The sequence below is a fragment of the Coturnix japonica genome, chromosome 3, assembly GCF_054131305.1.
Source record: "Coturnix japonica strain WE chromosome 3, WE-NBRP24, whole genome shotgun sequence".
NCBI classification, from domain to species: Eukaryota; Metazoa; Chordata; class Aves; order Galliformes; family Phasianidae; genus Coturnix; species Coturnix japonica.
Window position 1 is genome coordinate 47312104 of NC_140665.1, and position 24830 is coordinate 47336933.

At 34.5% G+C, this 24830-nt stretch overlaps 1 protein-coding gene across 17 annotated transcripts in view; it reads right to left on the reverse strand.

The window, feature by feature from the left end:
* SYNE1 (spectrin repeat containing nuclear envelope protein 1) overlaps positions 1 to 24830 on the reverse strand; it is a 275903-nt gene that overhangs the window by 150346 nt on the left and 100727 nt on the right. For all 17 annotated transcript variants that reach the window (XR_014944012.1, XR_014944011.1, XM_015858221.3 and 14 more), the window contains 21 exons: positions 23586 to 23726; positions 22346 to 22506; positions 19854 to 19998; positions 17035 to 17262; positions 16409 to 16507; positions 15136 to 15323; positions 14901 to 15024; positions 13544 to 13710; positions 12165 to 12318; positions 11139 to 11767; positions 10407 to 10586; positions 10132 to 10282; positions 8341 to 8499; positions 7342 to 7524; positions 5698 to 5799; positions 5201 to 5404; positions 4371 to 4578; positions 3546 to 3658; positions 2667 to 2872; positions 1544 to 1699; positions 135 to 426 (listed from right to left, as the gene is read on the reverse strand). Coding sequence is in view for 15 of the 17 variants with exons in the window: in XM_015858221.3 (XP_015713707.3) it covers positions 135 to 426; positions 1544 to 1699; positions 2667 to 2872; positions 3546 to 3658; positions 4371 to 4578; positions 5201 to 5404; positions 5698 to 5799; positions 7342 to 7524; positions 8341 to 8499; positions 10132 to 10282; positions 10407 to 10586; positions 11139 to 11767; positions 12165 to 12318; positions 13544 to 13710; positions 14901 to 15024; positions 15136 to 15323; positions 16409 to 16507; positions 17035 to 17262; positions 19854 to 19998; positions 22346 to 22506; positions 23586 to 23726 (3990 nt within the window). In the remaining 2 variants the exon portion in view is untranslated. The remainder of the gene's footprint in view (positions 1 to 134; positions 427 to 1543; positions 1700 to 2666; positions 2873 to 3545; positions 3659 to 4370; positions 4579 to 5200; positions 5405 to 5697; positions 5800 to 7341; positions 7525 to 8340; positions 8500 to 10131; positions 10283 to 10406; positions 10587 to 11138; positions 11768 to 12164; positions 12319 to 13543; positions 13711 to 14900; positions 15025 to 15135; positions 15324 to 16408; positions 16508 to 17034; positions 17263 to 19853; positions 19999 to 22345; positions 22507 to 23585; positions 23727 to 24830) is intronic.

Sequence of the window (24830 nt, forward strand, 5' to 3'; positions counted from 1 at the left end):
GATGGTTTTGAATTCAAATCGTCTTCATAACAGTGTAAAAAAATACAATACACACCCATTCCACTTCCACTGATGTGGCCATCACATAGTGTTAATCTTGATGATGCATAAAGTCCGGTCCTACCATTCTTTACCTGAATTTGTGTCAGCCGTCGCTCTAGTGTGGCTTTGCTACCAACTGTACTCTCAGCCGAGGCCAGTTTTTCTTGAACCTCTTTCACCCATGACCACATGCTCTGTAGTGCCTCCTCCAAAGTGAGGTGCTCCTGGAGTGCAAGTTGACATGTTTGCAGCTTCTCCTTGACAGTTTTGACCATGTTTTGATAATTGGTGAGATGCTGAGAGGCCAGGCGCACTTCCCTTCCTGCACCATGTCCTTCCTCATTTAAAGCCTGTGCAATTTGGGCCAGCTTTTCACAAGATTCCCTGAAAGAATTGAGATTGCAAATCAATTTTGAAAGGCATATGACATTGTTATAGCACCTATGAGAAGTTATGAAGACTGTGGACAGTTGTTTGTAAGTAAGTTGGAAGAGATTTAAAAGAAATATTGTATACTGATCCACATATTTACTTGTGAATAGGACAGTTTATTGCAGATTTTGATGTTCCAAATTGTGACACTGAAATCTTTCTTTTGAACACTAAATTAAAAAACTAAATTATTTTCTTTATGGCTCGCAGACTTCCAGTTCTGCATGAACTACTACCTTTCTGCATCTTCCAAGTCTTCTCAACAGTTTATAGAATTTAACTAGCAGGAATGCATGATGGAAAGTTAAGGCCATTTGTTCAGGATTATATACTGAATCTGGGGTTGGGTAGAAGACTCAGTAAAAAGGATTAAAACTCTGGTCTTACACAGCTTCAGTTAATCTCAAACTACTGGATCACCCTTCTGGATATCCTATGATTACAGGAATTTACATCAGACCAAAATGTCTTACATCAGGCTCAAGTAGACAGGTCAAGACTGGGTGCTTCCTTTTAGCATGTTGTAAGGCACGAACTACTTGACTACTACTTTAACTACTTTACTACTATTTCTTTTATATCTTCACAAACCTAATAATAGTTTAAAAAAAAAGTTTGAAAAACCACAGTGTACTAAAAATGGCAATTACTTCATCACCCACTGGCTAACTCTGAATTCTAGGAATATTTCACTGCCGATGTGGATGCTATTTGAGCTCTGAATACAAATTCAATTGTATCAGATCCAACTAATCTGAATTTCACAGGACAGAAAGAAAGAAAACTTTATACATGAATAAGTCATATTTTTACTATTCCTTCTACTAAAGCTGGCATTTCTGGTTCCATTTAATATTGAAGTAAGATCTATTTTTCTTAATGGGAAATGTGACTATATAAAATTCTGGAATTGGCTTGAAATTCAGATTTCCTTATAACTGGAAATATCTGGATGATGCAGAGTATGTTGCAAGAATTCTCTATCTTTCACAAGTATGCTTTATCCAAGCAGTTCAATTTCAGTGTTGCTTTAACAGAGGAAAAAGTAAGAGTATATTAAGAAATGTACCTTGAAGCCAGTAACTCTTCCAGAAACTTTTCCACTTTCTGCACCTCCTTTTTCTTCTCAGGAATAAGCTCTTTGATCTCTCCTAATGCTTCTGTGCTCATTCTTTCTTCCATGTCACGTATCCACAGGCTGAGTTTCTTGTGCTGTTCTTCAAAGCTACAGAATAGATAAATATTCTCTTAAAAATAATTTCTTGAGGAGAGTAAAGTTAGTAAGAAGTTAATTCAGTTCTTTCAATATCCACAAGACTGAGAAAACAAAGCTAGGTATCAATTTCATTCTTAGCGAATAGGAGTTGTACAAAACATAATTCCACAGTGACTAGTAATCTAAAAATATTCAGCAACTCTCTGAAAACATTCAGGAAAATCATGGGAACTGCATGAGAAAAGTAGCCTTCAAAATTTAAAGTGGCAGTACTTTTATTTCTTACTAAGCTCAATAAAGAGAGCAAAAAAGAAAGATTTCCCCAAATCCTCATAATGATATTGTCCAAGAAAAATGAACAAACAGGTAGAAATGGGCTTTTACTCAGTACTGACGCATACAGTATCTGAAGTTCTGCGTTTTCAACTTCACTGACAAAATATAACTAGAATCTAACTCAACTAAATATTCTGTGGACCCAAGTCCCTGTTTGTAAACTTTTTACTTATATGCAGGCATTTCATCTCATCTTGATCTCTTACCATTATTGCTACACTAACTTTGCTTTCAGCTAGCAGCAGTTTGGAATTATACCTAAAAGCATTTAATCTCTCAAAATTCTAAGAAAAAGTGCTAAATTAAGAATGTTTTCTTACTAGCTTTTCGGGAAATATGTTCATCTGAAATGGTACAGGACAGGCATATGCTATGTAGAAAGCACACACTATCTTCAAACGTCAGGGCAGAACCTGAAAATTTATTATATCTTTTCATTACAGGAAACTGTATTTAAATTACTGAGATTTCATCTGTTTATTTGGGATCACATGTGCTACACAATTCTTCCTCATATATCACCTGTTTTTTGTTTGTTTGTTGTTAAATATTTTGGAAGAAAAAGAGCAGACAGAGTAACAGGAAACTGCAATTGTATTTATACAGCTTGAAAATTTCATGCAGTCTATCTGCGACTCACCTTCCCAGGTGTGAGGCACAAGCTTCCAGGGCCTGCTTATCATTCAGACACTGACTGAGGAATTCTTTGAAGTTCTGGTTAGCCTTTGCTACTTGCTCCTGAATATTGATCACAACTGGTTGAGGTAAGCAAGTGTACAAGTTTTCTCCTTCCTTGCAGGCAGCATCTAACTTGTTTTGCCCCTCACTAAGAGAATCGAGCACACTCTGTGTGATGAAAAAACACCATTTAAACTTTCAAGACTTTATAAAGACAAGCAAAATTTATATTAGAAGTGGTTAGATTTTAACAAGCTGAAAACCATGTCTGGTGAGGAAAAAATTCTGAGTGGAAAGTTCAGATTGTTTTTAAGTGGTGTTATAATTCACAAAGCTCAATTTTCCTATCACAAAGCAGTTTTGTCTTCTCTGAACTAAGATGAAAATAATAGAAATTAGATCTGTTTACATTAGCTGTCTGTTCTGTTTGTTCTCTGTCCCAGCAAAAAATCAATACAGTCTATGTTTGACACAACAGTGTTCATCTGAAGTAGTAGGTATAGAAAAGAATAGGAAAAGGAAGTGAAAATAAAGAATGTAAAACAAACAAAATGAAACAATAAAAATCACAAATAAGAATGGTTCAGTTATAAGTAAACTTTACTTGGATCTTTCAGAACAATAAACAATTTCCACTGTATTTCCTCTACAGTATGCATTGCTGTGTTGATCTATGCTTATTGTTCAGATATAAAATTGTTCAGTGTGTATGATAGCTTCTACAAATTATTTAAGAGATAAAAGGAGTTATCTAGATCAATCTGTAATCCCATGACAAGGGACAAAAATTACAAAACCATGACATATAGTTATACCTTTTTTTTTGATATGTTAACTATACCTGCAAATCATGCAGCTTTGTCTCTATGGCTTTTCTATCTCCAGACCTGTCAGATAATTCTTTTACTTCAGCCTTCACAGCAGAAAACCATTCCTGGAATTCTTGCATAGAATCTATTGGAATAAAAAAGAATGAAGATAATACTTTTTTACAAAGAAGCACGATCACATTACTGTTGATCTAACTGTCTTTCTCACTTCATTTATCCTTCCAGTCCCCTGTGTAAAAGCTAACGGGATGAATCTCATCTTCAGTGATGTTGGGTAGAAAGATTCACTTCACAAAACATCCAAATGGAACAGTCGCACTGGGCTTCTCTTTGTAGTCGATGGAAAAGGCAAACAATTCCAGGCTACTATTTATCCCAATTTAATGTTAGATAAACATCTAGATTAATATCTTAATATCTAAGCTATAAAATTGCCTGTTTCTTTCCACTGATTTCTCAGGAAGCCCAGGAACCTCTTCAGATGGGGACTTACTGTCTCAATTTGGCTAAATATATCTCAAATTGGTGAATGCTCAAAGTGTTTGTGTGTAGTAGAGATGAGTACTAAAACAGGAGAACCTGAGAATTTGAAGCAGCAACATACATAGGCATTGAAGAAAAGTGAGCTTGACTTTCAGAAATATTTTAAGTTGAATTCTTTTTTTGTAAAATGCTTTGTTTCATAGCAAATGGGAAATGACAATTTGTTAACTTTTTGAAAGGCTGCATACAAAAATAACATTATAATTGCAAATGACTTCACTGGAAACTCAGGCAGACTCCAGAATGATTCATAACTGTGGGTTAACGGTTTGTTAGCAAGCCTGAAGACTCACAGAGGAAATGTTTTTCCAAGCACTCTTGCATGTTGGCCTGTGTTCTGGAACAGAGCTGATTCACAGCTTCATATTTCTTTATTAGTGAAGTGATAGTGCCACCAAGAGTTTCTAGCTCTACAGAATGGTATTTGCGACACAGCCTGTTGAGGTTCTCACGGGTTGAATCAAAGCTGCTCTGCTGGTGCTGCAGGTCTTTTTGTATTTCCTGAAAATGAAATTATAACACAGATAAGACATCTGTAAAGAAACAATAGAGCCCTCTACTTTCTCAAGCAGTCTTGCTCCTCCCCTAGTCTCTTTCCTTTTATGTTGTGTTACAAGTACTAGCCATAATCAACAGAAGTACTGGATCAAGCTTCCTGAATTTTCTGAATGAGATAATTCTTGAAACTAAGGAGACAACATGGAAATATGAAATTGCTATTTCACATGGCATAATCTTTTATTTTAAAATAATAAGTGTCAAAGCATGTTGAATAACAATACTAATTTTCAGCACAGTTTGAAGTTGCATGTGAGATGCTCTATGATATTAGAATTTGCTGGGACTTCTGAATGAAAGGAAGTTTTCATTGGAATAATGAAGAATATTCATTCTCAACATAAATTTGAATTTGCTGGTATATCAGTGTTAACCCAAGCTCATAATGGAAAAAATCTTAACATGTTTTATCACAAATATACATGCAAGACGTGTACTCTTTTTTTTTTTACCAAGCAAAAAATGAAATATAAAGCTTAACTGTTGTACATAGTTAGTAAAAATTCCAACAAAAAACAAGTTCATCTCATTAAGAAAAAGTATATTCATTTTCTTCAGCACTGACCTTTACTAGATTTAGAGATTCAGTGTCCTGGTTACGTGAGCATCTTAAAAGTGTCTCTTCTGTTTCTGTTAGCCAGTGTGTCATCTTCTCAATAAACTTCTGTAACTGCATCTTCTGAGTACTGAAATCTTTTAGTGTCTCTTTTGCTGTCTGTGACATTTCTTTGGCATGTTCCAGTTTTTGCCTTATATCTGATTCTATAAACTAAAAGCAAAACATGAATTTTTAAAACCTGTTCAATTTTGAGTTGATAAAAATATTTCTACAGCCCTAATGTTTAATTACTTTATGGTATTATTTTTCAGAAAAGTCAAAAATGAAGAAACATGAAAAAAAAAAACCAACAAAAAAAAACCATACAACCAACTGATGCCCATAGAAAGTGTTGTATTTGTCACCTTCAAAGAAAAAGACAGTAGAGGAGAGACAGAAATTTCAAAAGGAGTTTCTTCTTAGCCATTTGAGCAGTCTGTGACTCAAAAAGAACTTTGTCTTACCTGGAGATCTGCAGGAGGCTCTTGACTATGAGTCAGTTCTTTGAGTTCTGAAATTTTAGAGCTAAGCTGCTCCAACTTCTGTTCTTTATCTTTGACTTGAGACTGTCAAAGAGATTTAGTCAAAGTTTCATATCATACCATAAGGCTTAAGATCTTCAGAAGACTACTGAATTATTACATTGCCTTTCATTTTACCAATATTTAGCAACTAGCAAAAAATACAATTCTATAAGTTTCCTTCTCTAAAAGACTCCTATTTCTTTTCCTTTGTCAGACTCACTTCAGAGATTTTTTCCTCTCTATTAAAATAATCATGCACATTTTCAACATTTTAAAGGCCATTATTGTTTTGGTATCACAGATAATAAAGCTGAATAAAAATGACAATGACATTGTTTATTGCATTAGAAAAATCTACTGTTGTTATTAGATTCCACTTAATGTCACACACAGTATAACACATGCTCCATCTGGTTTTAATTAAAGAGAATAGAGCTCAAAAAAACAGAACTAAATGTCAAAAATTAAAAATAAGAGCTAAATTAAAAATGCTGTTACATACACACTCACACATCAGGACCTTATATTTATTGTAATCATATAAATCCAAACTATAAAGAAATACTGTATTTATTAAAAATTGTGAAACAGAAAATCATAATCTGTATATTTGTAGTTTTCAAGTATTAGGCAAGAAATCATAGGGTCTCAGATTGCCCAGACTATTTCTATAAAAATCAAACAGGACACTCCAATTAAACAACTGGACTATGAATTTCAGGGTTAAACTACTTCACTTCTGTGCTGGACTGGTAGAAGTTCATCTGGCCCCAGAAGAACATTCTGGTGGTATTTTCTGCTATTCTGGCCCTCCTCTGAATCAATTACACCTGGGGTTTGGGTGTTGGCTGCTCTCACATTGAATCAATTATAATAATAATTAATTTACATAGTTTAACTGTTATGGTTGTCAGAAAGATATTAGACACTGTTTGTCTTAGAAAAAAAGCTGATTTAGTACCATTTAATCCTCTGTTGTACTTAACTGCACTTTTTCTTGGGGACATTATTTCAAATGAACTAGAATAATACTCATTCTATGGATAATCCACTGTATAGTTTAAGCCAGTACTGGCAGAACACTTCTTGAATGCTGGTTATACTTCTAGAAGTGTTTAACACTATTGGAAAAGAAGGCATTATGTTAATGACATTAAAATCTGTACCTTGGTCCACTATAGGTTTTAGAATACAGTCTGGAGAATCTACATTCTAAGCTGAGATTTTAGAAGTTATCTCTTGTTAACTTCAGATAAAGTCTAAAATTTCCAACAGCTTCTATTGGAACATAATTCAGTCCAATGCCATCCTTTTTGAATTTTTTTACATTGTAAAAACACATAGTCATATACAGCTAGAGTGAAAATAACTTAGATGGAGTAAGATCTGTGCTGTTCTGGTTTCTGCTGGAAGCTGACAGCTTCAGAAAAGGGTTGGAGTCTCATCAGCTAGCTACTGCATTAGTAATGCCACTGCTTGCACAGGGAATGTGCTAGTCTACAACACCACAGCATTACCTATGTGCCTGATATCACTTGAGAATTTGACCTAGAATATTTTTATTTGCATTTTATGAGTAAGCACCTGAAAGTCTTTCAGGATGACCTCCATTCTCTGACTGTTACTCAAGTTGCTGATGCCTTCATTCAGATGAGAAACGCACTTAGTGCACCATCCATCTATTTCATCTGCAGTTTTCAGAATGTCATCCCATAGAGACACACCTAAACTCAGCCGGTGTATGTTGTCTTCAATCCTTTCTGACACCTTTTAAGAAAGGAGAATACATCAATACCATTCAAAATTAATTTTAGATGTCTTTATTTTGAAGTCAGTTGTAAGAAAAGTGCATCAGAGAAGATCAGAAAGCCAATGCAAATTATAAATTCAAATTTAATTTTGTTTCCTGGATCATAAAATGAATAAAAATCATAAGCATGCTGAGTTTTGTATTCAAATAAGCTGCTACATATGCAGTGTTAGGCTTGAGGAAATCTTTAAAACACCATTTCTGGAACTGTTATTCTTAAAAAGGATTTCACTCTCTCATAGATAACTATATACACGTGTGTGTGTGTATACTACAGATCAGCATTTGATCAGTTACTAATCTGGATGCAATATGGCCATTCCTAGGTTATTATGGTAGGAGTTGTGCATAAGTTTTTTTTTAAAAACTTTAAAACTTTTAAAACTTATCTTTCCTAAGTGATAAAAGAAGAGTATGTTACAACTGTGACTGCAGTGAGTATAAAAGCCTTACAATTAACCTTTTATGATATCATCATAGTATCATAGTCTCGTGCGGGTTGGAAGGGACCTTAGAGATCATCGAGTCCAACCCCCCGGGATTCGAGCCTGCCTGTGTAGCAGAGCGGCACTTCTACCACTTGCGCCACAGGGGGGATTCTAACCCAGGGCCTCCGGTGTTGCAATGCGGCATTCCTACCACTGCGCCACCGGGTATTTCAGAGTAGACTTTACAAAACAGTTACACTTTGGATCCTAAGAAAACACAAGTGCTGTAACCTTTGCTGAAGTTATAAACTGTACTCCATGTAAAAAAAAACACCAGATACTTACATCCAACCATTTGTCCACTGTAGAGTTCATATCTGTTTTCACCACAGTGCAGTCGCAGTTATGCACTTTTTTCAGTTCTGCTAACAAATGTTTTCCTTTATTGGTAAAAGTATCCAGGTCTTTTTGTTTATCATTCAGATCATTCTGGGCAGCTTCATGCTGTGGAGATAAATATGTATTTGTTTAAGGGAGATGTGAAGAATGAAAAAAAATTCCAGTTCTCCAAATCTCATCTTTCAAGCTGTGGTGTGTTATACATTTGGTGATTCTCATTCAGCATACTAATACTATCTAATACTATCTAATGCTTAATTATGTCACAATAAACAAATAATAAAATGTTGGAATTGATCTTATAAGATCAATTATTATCACACAAATTGGAATAATAATTTGCAGATTTTCTCTGCTAAATAACAAGCAATCAGTGGAACTCTAGGCAAAAAAAAAATTATTTAAGTATTCTTTTATTCTTCACAATCTACACATCTAAAATTGAAGAATAAGAACACCTCACTGAATATTTAATGTTAGTATCAGTATTTAGTATCAGTTCTGGCATAACAACAGAGCAAACAGAGGGTGTCACAAACAAAATTTAGAACCATGAATAGTATCAGTACGGAATACTCAGGAGAACTCAGTACAAACATGTTTAGAAAGGAATTAGGCAAAATCATGGAATGTTACTTCCTCAGAGCTGCTACATATGCAGTGTTAGGCTTGAGGAAATCTTTAAAACACCATTTCTGGAAGAGTTATTCTTAAAAAGGATTTCACCCTCTCATAGATAACTATATACACGTGTGTGTGTGTATACTACAGATCAGCATTTGATCAGTTACTAATCTGGATGCAATATGGCCATTCCTAGGTTATTATGGTAGGAGTTGTGCAAAAGACTTATTGTGCTCCAGCTATTTCAGGTTTACTTTAGACTGCTAACAGCAGTAGTAAGGCATTCTCCACAGCAAAAGGCTCTTTTTAAAGTTTAAGATCACATGGAATTTACACGTATTTCTTTGACCAATAGGCTATGTTCCATCTTGCAGTTCTAGTTAAAATGTCCAGTACAAAGATACTGTAAATATACATAACTTAGAATGAGGTATGACTGAAGAATTTTTAATGAAGAGCTTAGTAGGCTGTGAAATAAAATTACTTTCCAAATTCGTGGAAAGAATTTAACTTAAAACTGCTTTTCCTGACAAGCTAGATAGTAATTTATAATGTTAACAATATGATTTAGTGAAATGAGTGGAATACAGGGATTCAGATTCCTTATCTTTGTTCAGTGGCCGGTGTCAACATAGTATCCCTTCAAATGCGTCACATTTGAGGTATGTTGACACATAAGGAAAGAAGCCAGATTTTCATTTGAGGAAACAGCAATATTTTTTCCCATGTCATGCAGTAATATTTCAGTCAGCCTTTTGCTTTCATTGACCTCTCCAACAAATTACCCAGTATGGAAAGAGGTTAAAGTATTTTGACATCCTTCTACTATGACTGAAATATCTTCATGTGATATTTTATATAAAGAGCAGATAACATGCCTTCCATATAAATTAACATTTTGGTTTTTTAGGTACTAAAATGTTAAAATAGCAACAATCAAATACACATTAATGAACCTCGCTAAAAAGGAGTATATTCTTTCCTCAACAGAATCAATAAAATTTAAATCCTGAACATCAAGATCTGACAGTAAATTCAAGGAGCCTTAAAGGTGGCTTAAGGCTGATCTCAAGTCAAAGATTATTTTAATCCCTCAAATGAAAATCTAATTACCTTTGATAAAGTTCGCCTGATATCTTCATGATCCTTCCAAATGGATTTTATCACTGAAGCACTATCAGCACTCTCTATGACTTTCATTACTGTCGACTTCAAGCCCTGATATTCCTTTATCAGATCAACAAGAATGCAGGACTGCTCCTTTCTGTTGAAAGAAGAATACGTTTATTCTCTTATTGGTATTTATACCAGTTAGTATAACAAGGAGAAGTTAAATAAATGGGTCTTTTTTCCCCACTACCTCTCCCTGTTTATTGTTCATTGCTTACTTTTCCTGTATAACTTTCCTGGTTTCCTCCCACAGAGATTCTAAATGATTAATTTCTTTGTCAATTTCAGGTGCAAGAGTTATATCTTTTTGGGCTATTTGCTTTGCTTTGTCCATGAGCCACTGGAGTTCATGCTGGTGAGAATTCAGTTCTTCATCCAACTGGTTAAAGATTCTCAATCTGCAAGTTAAAATGCAGGTTACAAGTTTATTCATATTCCCTTTCAGGTGAGAAAAAAAGAGGGGTAAGGAAGACAGAAATAGTTGCTCATAGAGTTATTGTCCATAAAGTTACATTTTTCTAATATTTCCTACAATATCTTCAGAAGGTAAAATGTTATATATTTTTTTCTTTTCCTGCTACAACTGGGCTCAGAGTTTGATTATTTCTAATACATGTGAAGCTATACAAATGTGTAGGAATACATGTCTTCACCACATGCTGCCATTTGGTAACATCACAAAATATTTAGTTCAGTATTTTATTGCAATAAGTGTTATTGATTCATTCAGCGGTCTTCAGTTCTGAAAGAAGATAATTGACTATTTTGTATGGGATTCCTAGTGACTGCTGGGAGTTTGGATTCCTTTGAACAAAATAAAATGTGACAAAGATTTTCTTCTCTCTTCTTTCAGTATAAAAGATTTGAGGGACCTGTTGAATGTTGCATTCATGTTCTTCTCCATTCGAACATAAAGATGTACAAATCTCAAGCATTAATATTGTTTTTACCTTTGCTGGAGGGCTTGCAGCGTTGCTTCTCTTAGACCCTCCTTGTCCGCCTTTTCCTCTGTATCTTCAATACTCTTCAACAGTTCTTCTTTACGTTCCACAAAAGATCTTCTCAAGGTTGCAAGAGCTTCTGCCTCACTTTGTTTTGTTCCAAGCAGGTTTTGAACTGCCTCCAGTTCTAAGTACAGATGGTCCACCACAGCCCTGCAGGAGGTCCTCTGCTCAGAAATCCCATGTTTTAAATGATACTGGGCCTTAGTAAGTGAGCCATCCAAACTGATGGCAATAGATTCCAGATTGTTAAGGGACTGAATAACATCGTGGAGGTCCTTCTCCAGTAATTCCGATTTAGCTCTGTCCATATTTCCTGTTTTTTCCACTGTCTGCCTCAGCTGGTGAAGCAGTCTTGATGCAGCATTATGGAGCTCCAGGAACACCTGCAGCTGATCCAGAGCCTCTTGCCTTTGGTTAGTTATTTGATTTGCCTCCTGGAAGATTTGAAAGCAATCTTCAGTTTTCCCTTGCAATGTCTGTTGGTCCTCTGGACAGCTGAAAGCGCACAGTTTATTTACAAGGTCCTTCAGACTTTGTAACTGCTGTTTCTTACTTTCAATTTCCATCGAATGGTTCTATGGGAAAGAAAGAAAATAGGAGAGCTGGGTTTCCTTTTGCAACTGAAGGTTCAGAAAACATTCTACTATTGAATTTGCAAGTAAAACAAGTACTATTTAATCATATAAACAGAATCATAGAATCACAAGTTGTAAAGGACCTACAAGATCATCTAGTTCAACCGATCTCCCATTACCACTGCTACCCACAGTATTAATGGATTACAAAGCACAGTTCAGAGTTACAGTTTTGTTTCAGACCTGTCAAATGATAGAAATGTGTATGTGAATGCAATAGAGTATCAGCTTTCAAGAACTGGTAAATAGCCTTATGATAGTTATAGATTAATATTTATATTTATTTCTATGCACTGTACAATTTGTCTGCCTTTAATATTTACATCCAAATGTTTACCTTATTGTGAGATGCAGCTACTTCTCGATCAGCTGTGTTTATCTCTGAAGTGGACTGTAGTTCAGCAAGAAACTGCTTTATCCAGTCTGAAAAACTGCACAGGAGCTCATCAAAGTGTCCATGATCAGCAACAAGAGACTGAAGGAAGTTGATCCTGTAAGATGTCAAATGTAAACACAAAAGCACTTGACAAAAATAATTTATCATAATCAGTCACAGCAAACTGGAGAGCATTAAAATCACTGCGAGGTGAAAGGAAACATGAATCTACATTACAAATGTGAAGACTGCTGGGTTGATTACTTATCTGAGAAGTGGTACTTACCACTTTAAAGTAACAGTTTATCTTTAATTCCCTACCATTTTGTTCATATCAACTGTTAGAAGTGCCTTTAAGCAACCAAGTTAGGTTCCTCAACTTCTCTTCATATTGGTAGTCCCAGCAAAGAGAATGATATTCAAGCTAAAATTCAGTCCTCAGAGCATGTTTATGCTCTTTGCAACACTGCAGCTGAGATAAAAATCCAAGAATGCAGGCAGCAGATGAGTAGTTGAATGCTCAACTTGGACTGAAATAAATGGAGGTGGAGTCTGTTTGGAGGAACACAATTCAGAGGAGGAATATGTCCAGCACCTAGTAGAACAAGGATTCTAAACCTAGATCTTAAAAAGGCCCTTGCTGTCCAACCACTCCAAGTCTTGACATATGAATCTCTCTACATGATTTTCAATGTGAAATGATAAGTAAAAAATTATTAAACTGTAAATTTATTGTATCAGTAAAGGATCTAAAAGATGCCAACAACCATGGCCTGTTATTTAAGTCACTTTACAAACAGTAAAATGCTTATGTTCATCAACAATCAACTACAAACTAAATAGATAATAACATGCTCTCAAAAAAAGAGACCGTGTTCCTGAGACTAAGTTGAGCCAGTAGCCTAACAAATGAGAATCTATAGTATTTTCTGAAAATGAAACATTCAAAATAGGTTTTAAAAAGACAAAACTATAGCGTTGCACAAAGTAAATAGTACAACTCAAGAAATGAAGAGCAGATATTACATATTCTGGAAGTAATTTAGGAAGTTACTCGAGAGCACATAATTGAGGAAACAAAATATTAATCCCATTTCCTGCCTCATAGTCTTTGTGACAGAAATCCTCTATCAAAATGCAAAGAGAAGTTATGCCAAAAGACCACATGATAAATCCGTGAGATTCCCCATGCTCCCTTCTTGGAAACACAGGGCACCCTTAAATCCTTTAACATTTGTTTTCTTAATGGTTATACTGTAGAAATAAGTTTTAGGATTGAAGTTCGTATTTTGGATATTGGTTACTCTCATTTAACACAAAAAATAATCTAAAGCACAAACCTTTTATCAATAGTTTGGGGTAATGCTTTCCACCTCTCATCCAGCTCTTTAAATTTTTCTTTTATTGCTTCCACACACTGTTTGGAAGCTGTTGGGAACAGCGACTCATTTAACTGTAATAGGCTTGCATAAACCGAAGCATGAGATTCAAAATCTGCTCGCAAATCCTGGGAAAACAGTGGAAAGTACAGTATTTTGATACAATACGACATCTATTATGCCAAATAGCAATAATCATTTTAAAAATAGCTAAGGATTTTCAGTACGCCACTTTGAGAAAAGCAAATGAGTACATCCAAGTACTTAGAGGAACTAAGATCCATTAGAGTGCAAGTTTTTTTCCTGAACAGAAGATTATTCCTGTGCATTTGACTCCTTGGAGCTTTACAGATCTGGATTTTTTTAGTCTGAGTGGAATCTGAAAGGCTCTAATAATTATCTTTACAGAGCTCTGACTTGGAAGTTCAGCAGCATCCCAGCACTGAGGAGCAAAACGTTACACCTACCCATATGACTCATTTGGAATATGACCCACAAACATGTCTGGAGAAGCAGACAACTGTGTTTGTGAAGGGGGAATAGTCTGTTAGGAGAAAGACTTTCCAAAATATATGTACAATGTCTAGCTCAACCAAACTTTAGGAAAGCAGTTATGCCTGCTTTCTCTCATAAATATTAAACATTGGTGGATGGTCGTTATGTGTAGTTATAAGAGTGCATTAGAGCTCCAGGGTTAAATCCTCAAATCTTTACGTGTTATTTAGAATTCAGAAGTCTTGAAAGCTACACATATGTTCATCTGAAAAGGGAATTTCTCTCACTGAGTTACAGTACTAAAGACAAACCTACAAATTCAGTATGTCCCTCTTTAAAAATGAGAAGCATTCCTGGAGAACTTGTCAGTAAAATACAGTCTTTAAATTCACTTGTATGTGAAACATACTTTGAAACCAAACAGTTCAGGGTAATCCCCAACACTAGAGTCACGAACATTCTGGAGGGCATCTAATTAAGGGCCACAGTTACCAAGGGACAGGAGCATCTCTCCTGTGAGGAGAGGATGAGAGTTGGGACTGATCAGCCTGCAGAAGAGGAGGCTAAGGGAGCAGAATTGCTTAATAAGGGAATTTTTCTAGAGAAATGACACTCTGGGAAGCAGATCAATATCCCTCTTTGATAAATAATAGGATATATTAGGAAATAATTTTTCTTGAGAAGGCATATTATATTTGCAAAAAACATTCTTTCTGTCATTTTCTTGTCTTTGTTGTAGTGTAATATTTCCCTAAGACATCTCTAAATCAAGTGACTTTTCAGACAAGAGTTGAGTAACTTCATCCTTTCAGTTGAAACATACCTGCAGTGATTGCAGTTCCCCTTCCAGCTTAAGTCTGTCAGCAGAAGCATACTGCTCTGAAGGCTTGGCTGCAGCTTCACACCCTTCCAGCCAGGTCTGGAAAGCACACAGTTCTTTCTCCTGCCTGAGAAAATCATGTTTAGAGCATTAACGAAACAAGCCTTCCCGTTGGTCTCACAGACTGACTGCAGGAAGGTCTGTGTGTCCATTATAGCAGACATAGTAGCTTACTTACTTCTGCCATCGAGCCAGAAGAGTCTCCAGTAAGATTTGTTTCTCTTTAGCATTTTCTAGTAACTTCTCATATCTCTGCTGTAATGCTGTAACCTCCTGAGAAGCTTTTTCTTTGCTGGCAGCTTTTCGGGCACAGGCTGAGAGAGAGGCCAGTGTGTTGCTCAGTTTTTCCATAGTATGACAAAGGTCCTAATGAACACGTAGAAGAAAGAGAAGTTGCATGCAAAAATATCAAAGCTGCAGTAATGATGTAGAAAAATAATCTATACTTACACCCATAGTTGGACAAAATGTCACATTTTCAGATCACCAAGTCACTTTATACATTACATTTCTCTCACATCTACCCTAGATACACACATCCCAAGTGTATCAATCACCACAAACCTGCGGTGAGGAAAGACTATCTTACACACTGTGTTAAAGAAAAGCCTGTCAGGAAAGAGAAGTGAGATCTTCTGTACAGGTGTGCTGTGCAGAATGATCATGTAGGGCAAATTTCTACCCAAATCCCCTATAGCATGCTTTAATTTATACAGATACAGTAATTACAGACTGTGAGGAATGCAGCCCATAGCATGATAAGGGAGAGACAGGGAATATTTACAGTGAACTTCTGTCAGAAAGGTAGATAAAGACTATCATGGCAAGAGCATATTACAAATCTAGCAGGAAAAAATCAAAAAATTAAGAGATTCAGTTTCATATGTAGTCTGAATACCAGTCCATTGTTTCCTTCCTAATTATGATGGACTGAACCAAATGCTCAAACACCCAGAGGCTTCTAGCAGCACAAATAAAATCTTGTCTGCCAGAACTGTTCAGTTTCTGCATTGTCCAAGAAAAAATACTTCCAGGGCAATTCATTTTTTTTTTAAATTTTCTTTATGTTTTTAATTAGAATTCTCTATATCAAGACCCAAGTTTCATCAAAATCTTGAGGAACAGTGTCTCCTAGACATGTTTATTATCTTCTATTTTTTTCCACAATGCTCTAGATGCATAAAATTAAAAACAAAAACCTGATGACTGGAATCATACTTTTAAGGCTTTCCTTCCTCCAGAATGGGGAAAAGCCCTCCAGACATGTTGGAAACAGTGAAAGACTTAGCAGAATGTCTGCTGGAACCTTAAGCAGATTAGCCCACCTCAGTCAGCCCCTGCCTATGTGACATCAGGCAGCCCATGGCCTGAAGGTTACTGGGGTTTTTGTAAGTTCAGTGTGGCAGAATTTCTCTGGACTTGGTGGCAGGAGTCACAGGCCACATGCTCACCATGCAATCCTGTAGGTCTCCATATGTTGCTGATGATGAATTGCATGATGTGAGAGGCTCAGCTAACATTGTTTCAAATTCAGACACTGACTGCTGCACCTACAAAGAAAAGGAAATAAAAAACAGTCTGTAAATGGCAAGAACTACAGACATGCTTTAAATGACATTATATAAATATTTAGTGCCAAGAAAATTAAATTACATTTCATTCTTTTGTAGTCCTGAGCGTTTTTTGAAGGTAAAAGATCCAAACTGTGCATGGATTCTTGGGATTGGGGCAAAATAACATTCAATTATCATGTAATATATTACATACTCATGCTAAGAACCTAAAGTTTAAATTACTGAATTTATAAATATGTGTTTCACCATTGAGAAATCCAGAAGTCTCACTTATATTTTTTTAAAAGACAGTGTACATTTTCAAGTATGCATACCTTCCCAAATTTTTCTTTTAAATTATTCAGAGCAAAAATATACCTATGGAGATCTTGTGATTACCTTAAAAAACCTCTCATATGTTCTAGTCCATACTTGTAAAAGATAGCATTTTATATTCAGTTTTTGAAAAACAGAACAATTCTCTGAATTGCAGAAAATACCCCATTAGATTTTGTATTGTCTACCTGTTTAAGGCTTTCTTCATATTTCTGCTGTGCTGATGCTTTTCCTGTGATGTTACCTTCCAATCTTTGTGCATGTTCTCTTAGCTCTTCCCAATACCTTTTGATATGAGTCAGTTTGGCTTTGATACGTGCACATTCTCCAGAGGTAACAAACTGGGTAAATGATTTTGCTTCTTCTTCTAGTTTTGAGATTCCATTCATTTTACCATCTATTTCAGCAATAATAACCTAAAATGTAAAGTAATAGTAAACAAAGAAGTACAATATTTTTTTAATTATTTGAAACATACTCTAAACTTTCTTCTTTCACCTTTGTTACCACTACCCTTTATTTAAAAAGAGTTAATTGACTACTAATCTACTAATGAAAGTCTCTAATATGCCCTATATGTTCCCTTTCTTTTTTTCTTAAAATTACATAGGAAAAGGTTTGAAATTAGTCTGCCACAAAAAACAGCACCTATTTTTTTTTTTCTTTTTTCTTTTCTAAATTGAAATGATAGCATGGAACTGTAGAATATAAATTGAATTACTTACTGAGATAAGATGGACATGCTCCCAGACAGAGGATTAAATAAAGAACTGCACTGCAGTATAAATTGGATTTTACTATGACACCATTGTGACAATGGCTTTGGTACTTTTCAGTTATTTTTTATTTCCATTACAAAATGCATAAATACTGACTGTATATTTCACCAGGTCTAAGACAATAACTACCTCCTGTTGCTTGTGCTGCTATTTAGAAGGAGACCTGAAAGCTACAATATGCGAGAAACTTCTGGTACTTTTTCTTTGGTGGCTGTTCAAAAAACATTTTAGAACTTAGAGATTTTTTTCCTTTTAATGAAAATATTCTTTTCATTATTGATGATTATATTGATGATAATAATGATTATACATCATTATTGCTGATGTAGCATGTCTTTGAAGCTCTCTTCAAAAGAGATAAAGGACATGCATCAAGGAGAGAACTGAGTGAGCCTAAATATCTCATTGAAAGTAAAAGAGGCACTAGCATTCTCAGATATGACAATATTAAGAGATGTGCGTGTATGACATCAACCTAAAGCTTTCCTGAAAATTCACTCTCACAGGCAGTAAATGTACCCACTTTCTGGTATAATTGCAAAAAAATTAAAGTGCCTTACTTGACATTAGACAGCTCAAAAATGGCAACATTCAGAGTCTACAATTAGTACAGTGACAGTGCAGGAAAAAGTATGTGGTTCTATAAGCATTTATAGTGTTCTTTTATGCAATATATTCTGAATTAATTCAGACTATAAAATATCTTTTTTTGCATGAGAACATAAAGCTGAAGAAAAATAGTATGTTTGCCTATTTCAAGATGAAATTATCTAACAATGCATCAGATACAAATTAGGCAGCACATATTTACTCCCACACTCTTCTGTTAAATTCACTCAGTTACATAAAAGAAAGTGTATAATCAAGGCCTTCAGGCTCTCATTTAGTCTACCACCAGTTTTCACTCCTTGTGATAACTGTCATTTTGTCCACCAGGAATTTCAGAGATATGTGCAGGTGAAAATCTGGCTCTGCAGACATCACCGGGTTTTGCAAACAGTGTCATAAAAAGCAGAATATTACCACTGATATGCATGATAATTATGTTCTGCTGACCACCCTGCCTTTTTTTATTTTTTTAAAAATCTATTCAGTCAAATGTATCAAAACAAATTATTTTCTCTTCATTTGCAATTCCTTACTAAAATGCTGTTCATTGAATTACGAACTAATACTGATTAGCATTGTGACACAAACTAACCCATTGGGAAACTTAGAATAAAAAGCAACGAGTTCTGCAAAATTAGGAACAGAGCAGTGCTGATGAAGGAGACCTCAAACTACATCCACATATCTGATGTTGTATGATTCATATAACTGTTCAAAAAAATTGCTTTGTTCACCTGAATTTCAATTATGTACCCTAGATTTTATCAGGGTTTTGTGTCTGCTTACTCAAACATTTATAACAACTTCCTTTCAGCCATTTGCATTCTGTCGATTTGTTTAAATGAAGAATTGTTGTGGAATATCCAGAAACTTGTAAGACATTGATAGAATTACTGTTTATCTGCTTATATAACATGGAAGACCGTGTCTGGAGCATTGGCCTGAATGTACTAGTGGAGCTTATTTAGGCTTCATTTGAACAGAAAAGAATTGCTACACTGTAATGCAATATTAATATCATTTGATCCATTTATTTTCTGTCTTTAACAGTGAAATCCTATGTAGTAACTACTGTCAAATAAGAATGGATGACAGTGTATACCAGTGGAACAAATGTACAGGTGTGCACACAGAATTTAGAACTGTGTAAATATAATTGCAACAAATGGAATGTAGATTTGCAAGCTACAAAAAGCAATAGTTCCTTTATTAGTTCATAATAAAGATACATAACTTTATGACTTTAGCTTGAAAATTAAAATGAAGATTAATATCCATTAGATGATACATGTTTAAAAAAAAACCAAACACCACCTATATGGACTTCTTATATATGCATGTACTTTTTGCTAAAATAAAATAAGGAGTATGAATTCAATATTTTTTAATCATATGCACAAAGACTCCACATCTGTAAACTAATCCCTAACAGAGAAGGCAGAAGAACTTCCCTTTAACTTATGCAAAATGTTACTGCTTGGTATCTTCATATAGTAAGTACATTATCATTGTGTCCTGCTTGTTCTGAAACACATAAAATGTTTGTTTTCCTTCTTGGCCTCTAGCAAAAAACAAGAAAGAACTGTTCTTTAATGCTATACATAACAAGAACTAATCACCTTGATTTGGCTGATCTGTGTGTCCAAAGGAGATGTGTCCAAAGTTTCCAGTTCTTTTTCTTTTTCAGCTACCCAGGTGGACAGAGCTTCAAAATTTTTGCCAAAATGATCCCACTTGTTTTTCATCATCTCCATTCTTTTAAGACTAAAATTAACCAAATTAGTTAGAGAGAATAAACAGTTTAATATAATGAAGTTGCCCATATTCTTGCTTGAATAAAAATGTAACTAATTCAGACTACAGGAGGGGCATATTAAAATATGCTGGAAGACCAAGATGTGCACTTAAATTCAAACTTGGCTCTCTTTCAGATGGTTAAACAATTACATTGGCCATAGTGATAACACCAAATATTGAAATAGAATACAGTTTCACTGACCAGTTGTATGTAAAGAATTTCATGACAGCAGGAAGTATATCATATAAATCATATAAGTGTGATTTATATGGAATTATATGGAATTTTGATTATATCAGACATCTAAAAATAGAGCTAACTGTGCACAGGTGTTAGTTGACAGAGCCTTTAAATTGATAAAGCAGAAGGTTTATAATGAATGCAATAGAGAAGTAAATGTTTTTGACAGTGATTGATGGCTTTATTGGACTTATTTTTATATAATAACAATCTGCCTATTTTATAGGAAATTGCTTTTTCCTGAGGCAATTATTTGATATTGAGTCAAAGAATCAAGAAATATGACTCAACTACCCAAGAGTGAATATGTGTATATATATGTGTATATGCATGCTTTGAAATATACGTTAGAGATATGTGAAAAAGAGTCTGTATGTGACTGATTCTTATTTCTTACGGATAGGAAGACACCCCAGTTTCTGGTCACAAATAAGAAGTCTGAGCTCCTTATAAGGCCTAACATTAATTTCCAATGTACAAGTTTCTGTTAATTTCGGGCCAATGTAAAGACATCAGTGCTAATGTGGGTCCTGAATATAGCTTGTAAAACATGGATTTTTTGTTTTAATGAATATAGAAAAACATCATTAGAAAAGTCTGAATATTACAAAATTCCAAAATATAGTTTTCTTTAAATATAGCCTTAAAAAACATTCATCTTGAAAGGAGTTTTTATTTTCATTTTGTTTTTCTCTTAGTAATGATAGAGGAAGCTGCGACAAAAGATGTCACCTAAAATTTGGCCTTGTCATTTTTAATTCCTATTTTCAAGTAGGTTTCCTTTTCTGTTTGCTGAGATCATATGTATATATGTATATATGTATATATGTATTCAGTTTTAACTATTGGGAAAAGACTTTTATTGATATAAGTTACAACATAACTCTTACACACTGGTTGTGCGTTCTGCAGATTAACTTTAGTGAGTTGTTCATATTCATGCTTTGCAGAAGGGATTTATTTTATTTATTATCTGTTGTATCACAATACCACAGACATTCTGTATAATCCATACATTCAGCTAAAACTTCTTCCACATTGAGATCAAAAGGGAATATCAGCACAGATTTCATTTAATAGCAGATGGCGTTATTTAAAATATTCATTGTTGAAAGGATAAATTTCCCATATAAAAGAAGAAGAACACTAAAACCACACTTTTTTTTTTTTTTTTTCCTAGTAACTTGTAATTCATAGTAGTATGACAATGGTCAATAATGGAGAAAGCACAAAACAATTATGATTCCATTGTATTTTGCTCATATTCAGGTGGGATACTTGGTATTCCACCGCAGAATATCTTCTCAAACTTGTATAGCAAATTAATCTGCACCATTAATCCAGTAAGACAACTTAGAATAGGCCTATATCATCCATCATTTTTGAGTCAGCTCTAAAAATAGAAATTTCAAACACACATACAAATGTATGTGTATATAAAAAAATGGGAAAAGCTGAAGTACAAGTTGAATAACTTTGAGATTAATAACTTTGACTTATTTGGGAAAAAATATGAGACCTTAGCAAATGCCAAAACTACAAATATTTACAGCAGTTAACAATATTTTCTTGGAATTTAAACATTATTATAAATGTTTGGCAAGTGATGCCTTGTTAATTTGTAATAGCAGAAGCAGCTTTTGATACTGTCCATGAAATAGAATGTAGGCATTCAACTAAGATAAAGGCACTTCTTGACATTTATATGGAGAAAGTGGAAACTGAAAATTGAGAACATGGTAGACATTCTCATATTTGCTGAGAATTTTTGTTCCCAAGAGATTCTAGTATTTCAGAAACGAGATTAATTAGTAGGGCTTAAAGATAAGAACTATGACAAGATAAATGCAACTACAGTAGTTTCATAAATAACATATTACCTAACAAAGATCTAAATTATTTGTGTGTATTACTTTTGACATATTTTATATTATAATCTTGTAGCTGTGCCATGGCAAGTTGAAAATGAGATAACTGAGCTGATGAGATAACACAGAATATTAGCAAGAGATTTTAAAGACCTAAAACAATCTTATAGCAGCGAGTAAACATTAGGACTTGTTAAGAACATACTCTTCTTCTAGAGTAACATCCACTTTTTTTACTCGTTCTTGGATAGATTTTGCCTGCTGCTGCAGGGCTTGTTTGCTCTTTGAACCAAGCTGTATCTCAGAAGAATTCTTCACCAAGTTTTCAGCTTGTACTGCCATGGCTCCACTGTTTTTAGAAAGTTCCTGTAATGATACAAGACACATTAACACAACCATATAGTTTCATATATACATATTCACAAAACATATTTTTTTCTCATCGTTTGTGGTTGAAAATGTTTTGCACAGTTACACGTGCCCTAAACAGATGTTATGAATGTGTAAATACACAGAAGGAATCCCTAAAGAAGGCTTACCCACCATGTTGCCATTAAGAAGGATTTTTTTTGCATGTGTGTTTGTTTGGTTTTTTTTTTTTTTTAAGAAATGTGTTTGTTCTAACAAATTATATTGAATAAAATATAGCAAGGGAAACTATATACTTTGAAGAGATTTTAACTCAACCTATGGAAATTTATCCTAGGGTTCTTCGAGAAACTTTTATGAACTTCGGAATGCTATATACTTTCAGTAATCGTCTTTATCTTTAGACACTATCGTTTTCAGAGATGTCTCTGTAATATTTTGTAGCTTGTAATTTCCCTTTGTTTAGCAACTGTTTTCTGTCATACAAGTTAAATATAAATGGTCAACAAGGTGGAAATAATTTGGTATAAACTCCATCAATGGGTAAAAATGTAAAGAAATACAGAGAATGCAGGAAAGTCAGTCCATTGTAGTAGTAAATAAAATGGGCTGGGATGATCCTCTCGTATGAAGAGAACCTGGTTTATGGCTTCCTTATAATGGAAGTCTCTCCTTTACTTTCTCAGGGCTAGATGAGTGCCAGTTTGCAGAATCCAAATTTAGCAAAGACCCATGTATGTCAGAGCTTGATGCTGCTTAGCTTCCTAGTGTAAATGATTGCTGAACATAAAATGAGAAGTCTCCAAAATCATTTTACCCGCCCCAACCTCTCCAATCTATTTACTTAATTTTTGTATCTTGAGTAATTATTCACGATCTTTTCATGAAATAACTGTTTACCTCTGAACAATTTATGCAGTCTCTAATTTGTGTAGGCAGTTTGTACCAGCATTAACAGTAAATCATGCAAAGACTGTATGCAGTGCACTTGGAACATGCAAACAAAAACAAAACAAGACAAACAAAAAAACGAAGTAGAAGGATATCTCAGCTCCTGTATTTCACACAGGGAATACCTTTGTCTGATCCAGTTCTGAAGACAGGCTTTCTAAACTGCTAAAGTTTAAGATACGTTCAAGTGCACAGCTCGCTTGATTAAGATATTTTACTACTGTTTCTTTGTCCCTTTCAAACTGCTCCCATTTATTTATTGTGACCTGGAAAAAAAGGAAACAAAAAAAAAAAAAGAAATGAATGAACAAAAAACGAACCACAAAAAACAAAAGGACAAATGAAGAAATATGTATATATATAATATATATTATATATATATAATTTTAAGTTATAAAAGAAGGAAAAATATCTAAAATACCTATAATAAAATAGAAACGTTTCTAATGGAATGTTAAAAATTCTACACATAAAAATATTCTAAACCCCAAAAAAGCTATAATTCTTACACAGATTCACTGATTTTGCACACTTTCTAATCTGTCAAGAATATTTAAAACTAAAAATCTTATAACTTAAACATCTGAAGTGATGACTGCAGATGCTTACTGGCTTATGCTAGCAGGAATTAGCATTATCTAAAAGGATTTTCAAGTCTTCTCATGAAGGCCCTGGAGCACATTGAGAGAAGGGCAACAAAACTGGCAAGGGTCTGGAGCACTAAACTTATGAAGAGTGGCTAAGGGAGCTGTTACTGTTTAGTCTAGAGAAGAAGAGGAGGCTCAGGGGAGACTTCATTGCACTCTATGACTTCCTGAAGGGAGGATCTGATGAGGAGGTTTGGCCTCTTCTCTCAGAGAACAAACAGGATATGAGGAAACGGCCGCAAGTTTTACCAGAGAGGATTTAGATAAGAAAAAACTTTTTCTGTCAGAGAGTGGTCAGGCACTGGAATGGCTGCCCAAGGAGGTGGTGAAGTCACTGTCCCTGACAGCATTCAGGAAGTGTCTGGATAAGGAGCTACAAGATATGGTTTAGTGGCTTGTGATAGCAACTGCAATGGGAGGATGGTTTGACTAGGTGATCTTGTAGGTCCTTTCCAACCTTGTGATTCCGTGATTTTATGAAATTAATTAGAGTAGAAAGTTATGGGGAAAAAAAGGTACTCACACTTAAGGATATATTTTTTCTTTTTGATCGTATATAATTTTGACCAACATTGTACTGATTAGCCTTTTATTGTCAGTTACAAGAATTATAATAAACTATTTATGAAAAGTAATATTAAATATATATATATATATGAGAAAATAATATATATATATATATTATATATATATTATTCTGAAATAAAGCGCTGCCAAATTTAG